At 48.3% G+C, this 6940-nt stretch overlaps 2 protein-coding genes across 2 annotated transcripts; one reads left to right on the top strand and one right to left on the bottom strand.

Annotated features, from left to right (window-relative positions):
- The first annotated feature begins 1100 nt into the window (after window positions 1-1100).
- LOC119353360 (actin cytoskeleton-regulatory complex protein pan1-like) lies at window positions 1101-2608 on the top strand. Its single transcript, XM_037619960.1, has 6 exons — window positions 1101-1268; window positions 1355-1396; window positions 1485-1538; window positions 1631-1684; window positions 2027-2080; window positions 2175-2608. The coding sequence occupies exons 1-6, from the start codon at window positions 1212-1214 to the stop codon at window positions 2307-2309; spliced, it is 396 nt and encodes a 131-aa protein (XP_037475857.1). The 5' UTR covers window positions 1101-1211; the 3' UTR covers window positions 2310-2608.
- Window positions 2609-2785: 177 nt separating this feature from the next.
- Window positions 2786-5946, bottom strand: LOC119353359 (pentatricopeptide repeat-containing protein At2g32630-like). Its single transcript, XM_037619959.1, has 2 exons — window positions 4049-5946; window positions 2786-2973 (listed from the first exon to the last, which is right to left on the bottom strand). The coding sequence occupies exon 1, from the start codon at window positions 5931-5933 to the stop codon at window positions 4317-4319; it is 1617 nt and encodes a 538-aa protein (XP_037475856.1). The 5' UTR covers window positions 5934-5946; the 3' UTR covers window positions 2786-2973; window positions 4049-4316.
- Between the last annotated feature and the right edge of the window lie 994 nt (window positions 5947-6940).

Consider the following 6940-nt stretch of genomic DNA (forward strand, 5'->3'; position numbering starts at 1 on the left):
GGAGGAAGCGAGGTGACGAGATTGGAAGCTCGGCGCGCCCTCGGGAGGGGACCGACACAGGGGCGCCGATGGCGTCGAGGTCGATGCGAAGTAGTGAAGGGTTTCCCTCATTCCAGAGCTCCCCCCACTCCACGCCCAACAACTAGATCTGGCCGGGCAGGCTGTAGCAAGGGGAGGAGGCCAGGATCCAGATCCGGCAGAGCCACCGGTGATCCCGCAGCCATAGAGGACCTCCGTCGCCCTACTGCCGCCCACACGGACGGAAGGGACGACCAACTCCTGCGACACCATCCACCAGTGAGATCCGCGCCGCCATCTCCACCCGAGGCCGCCGCCTCGGCTTCCTGAGCCCCCTGCGACGGGGCAGGGTAGCAGAGCCTCGCCACCACCTTCATCGAAGGCCACACAGTCGGGCCGGCGGAGTCCTCAGGCGGAGGCGGGGAGGGGGAGAGGGGGAAGGAGGGTTCGAGGCGCTAGGGTTCGGTCGCCCTCGAGTCGAAATAGGTAGTAAAGTAGTGATTTTGGGCCCAATTCATATATTTTTTTAAATTGGAATTCTTATCCTAGCTCGGCCTACTCGCAAGATGTTAGCCTTCAACCTGATTACATAAAGCATAGTACTTCTGATCAATTTGAATATTCCATTCCCTATTTCCTTGAGCGCTTTCACCATTAACCCACCCTACGAGGGGCGACGCGAGAGCCGGGGGGTTTTGGGTCCGAACAGGTGCTTTCTCATACCATTTTTGATCTCGAGTGACCATTATGTCCAATTTCACTGGTTAAAGTTAAAGGGGTGACAAACTGGGAGATGGAAATGTGTACTTAATTCTTCTTCTTTTGATTGTACATACTTATATCTTTACGCTTGCTTCTCGTTCTCTGCAAGCCCAGATGCTACAAACAAACCCACCGAACGCGGTCATTTGCATTGATTCTCAGCAGAGCGCCGGTGGATCACATGCTGCATATTCTCGATCTCGATCTGAAAAGCGCTGGAGATCTGCTTCCTCTTGTCACTTACGTACGTGACATGCCTTCGAAGGCGGGAGACAAGTGTCTGCAACCAAACCCAACAACTTTGCTTACGTTTGAAACTAAATGCACCTTCAGACAAGCGTACACCAGGTACTACAAAGCCTGCAGCGTCGCGCTCGATCCACCCTCCCTGGCTCCCTCCCCACCGGCGACCGATCAAGCCCCAAGCCCAGATGGCGGAGACCGCCGCCGCGACTCCGCCTCCTGCTCCACCGCCAGCGACCCGCCCGGTACGAACACGATCCATTGCCAGCCTCTTGAGCAACAGTAGCCCAGCTTCCTTCCACGACGACTCTGACCCATTCTTGATCTGCAGAAGCTGTCGGGTGGACTGGAGCCGCTGGACGCGCGCATCAAGGTCAGGCCACTTCCACGGCGCATCATCCGCTTAGCCCTGCTTGCTCGGGTTTTAATGGCGATCGGCTGATTTTTGCGGTGGTTTGCAGGAGCTGACCTCGTCGCAGGGGGAGCTGCTGGCCAGGATCCAGAAGCTCAAACAGGTATCGTATACGGGCCGTTGGATCGCCCTTGTAACATGCATCCAAGGGTTCCTGTGAGCAGTTTGACTTTGACCTTGGACCCTGTGTTCCAGGACGTGCAGAAATGGCGCTCCGACGTTGAGGCGCAGGTCAAGACCTGCCACAACGTGAGTACCACTACTCCGTTACTACTTTTTAGTTCGCATATCAGGTTTGCTTGAAGTTAAACTTTTTAAATTTTGGCTAAATTTATGGAAAAACATATCTACATTTACAAAGATTTTTAGTTCGCATATAATTAGATTTTTATTGTGAAATATTGTACTTAGTTGGTATTGTAGATGTTCATACTTCTGAAACATATATTTGATTAAATTTTACAAAGATTGACTTAAGATAAACCTAATATGTGAAGTAAAAAGACACGGGCGGAGTAATACAGTTTCCGCGGCTCTCTGTTTACCCAGGCTGGGATGAATTACTTATGCTGACGGTTAAGTTACCTGTAGGAGCTTGTGGAGGTGAAGGAGGGCCTCGCTTCTGAAGTGCAGCACCTGAAATCCGTGTGTCCTCTTTCTGTCAAACCTTTTACTACTTTCTGGCTCTGTGTATCCTGTAAACATTTCAAGCTCACATTGTGTCATTTGTTGCTTCAAGGACATCAAGGAAATCAGGGCTGCTCTCCAGGAAGAGAAGGCAAGCTCAAAAACGGAGCAAGCCAGGAAGACACAAGACCAGGTACTCAAAACCGGTGATGAACAGACGGAGCAACAAACAGCGGTGCAAGCATGAAATTTGCGGCCCCTGATTCAAACAGAACTTGTGCTGGTGGATGTTCAACTTACTCCTGTGGACCACCCAGAAAAGTAGGTAAATACATAGTGGTACTACATTAGATCAGGAGGGGTAGATATGTATATGAACTTGCTTGCACATCGCGCTTGCTTGCCACATGCCAGTATACCAGCATCAGCAAACTGAAGTGCGTATGTTTCAAAACCCTGCAAGAGTGAAACATTATAAAATGGACAAGAATTGCTTATTTTGTAACAGTTCTATATACCATGTATTTTGAAAAGGTACTTGAATTAGAGAAATGGTTCCATAAATACTCTGAATCAAGTCCTTTTGTAGCCGATTTTACACACCCATTTTATTTCAGAGAAACTGAACGTATGGTATTACTAACATAAGAAGCTCACGGCGCTGCAATCCGCAGTGAGCACTAGGTAATACTGCAGTAGCATAATAAGTTAACCATGGAACTTCCAGAGAGAAGAACTTTTCGAATAGGTTAGTGTATAGTGTATAGACCAGATCTCCGCTCCTCGCCTCGTTTCTGCCATTTCTCAGTTGCACAATCCAGAATGGTGGTAGAACTTTAAATTGATTGCGGTTTGGCAAGAACAGAGAACGCAAATCTTTCAATACTGACTGTACTGTAGCCAAACCAGACCTGCAAGCATGAAGCTGTAAAATCAGAATCACAGGGTTCAAACCATGTGTATCATAGACGTGCCACTATAAGCAAACAGAAATTAATCATCGATTGCATGATTTAAGCCAACTGATAGTTTACGCTTTGGCTAATACTAGTTCAATGTGCATGACCAATGTCATGATGGCAGCAGCCTATTGGTGGTTACAGCTTCCCATGCCAACCTAATTGCCACCACATGCTGTGGTTACAAGAAAGCGGTGGATCAAAAGTTCAAAAAAAAAATCCCGTGACATAAATTCATAGTTTGGTACATCTAGTTATCTACAATCAGGCCACTAAGCATATCAAGTTCACTACGGAAAGGAAACAGCTTTGCAAGACCAGCAGACCACAAATCTTTGGCCAACACTTCTGAAGATTCTACCATTCATGATTACCAAATCAACTAAGATAGTTATTACAGTTTAAAGAGGTTCTAACTTCGAATACCTGTCAAGAACTAACAGAAAGACCATAATAGTCATTACTGACATCCAAAGGCTCGGCTTGGCTAACCTCAAGTGAAAACATGAACTTCCGGAGTATGTCAATATAACTATATTAAAAAATACATGTATGCCAGAGGAAGAAACCAAAGCCAACATGTCCTAAATTTGAGAGTCAAAGCAAGTCAACGCATTAGAAGACAAGCATAAGGATGACAATTATCAAGACTGCCAAACTGAAGACTGGGCGGGCATTTATATGGTGTTGTTAGTATAATACTTGCTCACTTCAGCACATCATGTCTGGACCCTCAGTTTGAAGGTTTATCAACTAATTCAGTTTCAAAAATGAACTTACTATAACTTTTAACCTATTCAGCAAATAATCTGATCCAGGTGCCAAATATCCAAATTCAATGCACCAGAAGTAAGACAAAAACAATTAACATTGACATGCTCCAAAATAGGCAAGCCCCTCATCTCATAACAATTAATCATTCAGTACATCCAAAGGCCTGAAACCCTGAACAAAATAATACGACAGTAGGTTTCTATCCATTCAGATGTTCCAGTCAACACGGTAAAACCAAGCCTTTGGCCCTCACCTTACAAGATGTCCTCCTCCACGCTCCTCCATGTGGAGGTGCTCGGCGGCATCGAACTGGTACAGCACCAAATCAATGTTGTGCCAGTCTTTCTGCGGTCCTGCCTCGAACTGGTAGCGACTCCGGATCCCTGTAGCACATCAGCCCTGGGCATGGCAATGGCGCTACCAGCCTTAGTGTTCATGGTGATTCATGTGAGAGAGGATTCGGTCAATTCCCTTACGGTATCATCTGTTAAGAACAATAAGCCTGACAAACCTTACATTCCTCATGGGATTTCATGTTTTCTTTTATCTGTATGGAGGCTTCCAACAAGCATAGAATATAGAGTATCATCTGGAGTCAATCCAGCTGCCAACATATTGTCATACAACTGAAAGGCCTCCTCTGATCTGCCTTCCTTTGCTAGACCTGATATCAGAGCTGTGTATGCCACAACGTTAGGTTTGGCACCCCTCAGCTTCATCTCTTCAAACAACCGCAGTGCCACATCCACCTTCCCATTGACACAGTGCCCATGAACTATTGCTGCGTAAGTGTATACATCTGGAACAAGCCCTTTCTTCTCCATCTCCTTTTTGAACCGCTCGGCTTCACGTATGCTCCCATTCTTGATGTACCCGTCAATCATGACATTGTAGGTTACGACACTCGGTCTTGACCCCTTACCTTCCATATCTCGGAACAGCCTTCTTGCCTCTACCATGTCACCCTCCTTGGAATGGATGCTGATCAACGTGGTGTAGCTGACATAGTTTGACTCAACTCCATTCTCGGTCATGATATGCAGTAGCTTCTTGGCCTCTTCCATTCTATTCACCCTGCAGAGCCCACACGCAAGCGTGTTGTATGTATAGACATCCAACTGGATGTCCATCCTCTCCATGACTGCCTTAATTTCCAGGGCCTTGTCCACCATGCCATGGCGACAATACCCATCAATCATCGTATTGAAAACGATTTGGTTATGTCTTACTCCTCTCACCTGCATATCCTTCAGCAACATCTCAGCAGCCTCCATCTGCCCAATCTTGCAGAACCCATTGATCAATGCTCCATAAGTACGCTCATTCGGCTCGATGCCATTGCCAACGCATTCGTCGAACACCTCAGACGCCCTCCGCACATTCCCAGCCCGACAATACGCATTGATGACCGCACTGTAGAAGTAGACATCGCCTGCGACATTCTTCCTCTTCATCTCATCAAACACGGACTCAACCTTGCTGATATCGCCAGCCATCGACAAACCATCGACAAGGATCGTATACGTCCCGACAGTCGGCTCCACGCCTCCACTCTCCATCTCCTTCAGCACCTCCGCGACCCGTCCATCATTCTTCTGGCGCGTGTAGGTGTCGAGCAGCGAGTTATAGCAGCACGCGTTGAGCTTCACGCCGTGGCTTGGCATTTCGTCGAGCAGGCGGCGGGCGTCGTCCATGCGGCCGGCCTTGCAGAAGCCGTCGACGACGACCGAGGCCGAGAGGGGCGTGATGGAGCCCGGGCAGGAAGCGAGCGCCTTCCTGAGGAGCTCGGCGGCGGGGAGCAGATGGCCGGTCCGGCGGAGCGAGAGCAGCGACGAGGTGAGCGAGCGCGGGTCGAGGCTGCCGAGGCGGGAGACGGTGAGGTCGAGCGCCTCGGCCGCGCGCTCGGGGACGCCCGCGTCTGCGTACGCGCGGAAGAGCATGTCGTGGAAGGCCGCGACGGCGTGCCGCGGCGCGGCGCGCGGGAGGGAGCCGGCCGCGAGGTCGGCGAAGGGGACCGCGAGGAGGGTGGGGGTGAGGAGGGACGGGAGCATCGACTTCGCCGCCCCGAAGCGGCGCGCGGCGAGGAGCGACGCGAAGGCGGCGAGCGGCGCCGGCCGCGCCTCCGGGACGGACGCCATCGTCCGTCGGCGGCAGAGGACGGAGGTGGGGGAATGGGACTAGTCGGACTGGGCCGTGCTTTCTGTTTGAGCCTAGGCTTATCCTCCGCCATCTAGCGCTTTGGTGGGCTGGATCATACAGAAATCAAATGTCACTTCCATTAGCGCTTTGGTGGGCTAGAAAGAGATGAGTGGGTTATCTAGTGTTTTTTTTCATATAAAGTTGAATTTTGAAAATGATTTATCTTGAACCATGCGTTTAAATCACAAATTATTTTCACCGTTGCATTTCCCACGTCAAGATTTTTTAAATTAGATCACATATTGATTTCGATGAACTTTTCTCGGCGAAATCTATGTTGCAAAACTATACTTCACATGGTTCTTCGGAAATGTACTATATTATGTTTCACGTGAAAACACACATGTGTTTCGCTTTTGGCGAAGCATAGAAGCACACTTGTGCTTCTTATGAAAGCACATATACACACACACACACGTGCTTCACCTTTTGGGGAAGCAGAATTGTGCTTTCACGTGAGAAGCACAATTGTGTTTAACACGGAAAGACAAATGTGCTGCACGCTCATGATAAACAAAAACTGATTTTTTTCCCTGAAGAAATAGGGAAAAAACATAGGAAAAACTGATGACAAAAGAACTAAACAAGAAAAAAGAAACTCGAAAATCATTCCGATCTGATAAGTGTCCAGTGTGCGATACATGAAGACCCTGCAGCGCACCACATCAAAGCGTCAAAGTGCGCTTATGGCCAGAAAAAAGTGCCCCCAATAAGGTGGCACCCTCACCAGCCCATATATGGTTTGGGGTAGCTTATATACACAATTCATACCGGTTTTTGTAACTTTCGCCCTGTCTTGGTACGGCTCCGTGATCTATTTTTCTTCTCTTTTTTCTCTACTGGTTCTCCCCTATTTTTTCTGGGTTTTTTTTCATCATTTCTTGTTTGTTATGTCTGCTTTGTGCTTTTTTTGTATTGTATTTCCTTTGTAAAAAAATAATAGTAT

This window comes from Triticum dicoccoides, chromosome 2A, assembly GCF_002162155.2.
Source record: "Triticum dicoccoides isolate Atlit2015 ecotype Zavitan chromosome 2A, WEW_v2.0, whole genome shotgun sequence".
NCBI classification, from domain to species: domain Eukaryota; kingdom Viridiplantae; phylum Streptophyta; class Magnoliopsida; order Poales; family Poaceae; genus Triticum; species Triticum dicoccoides.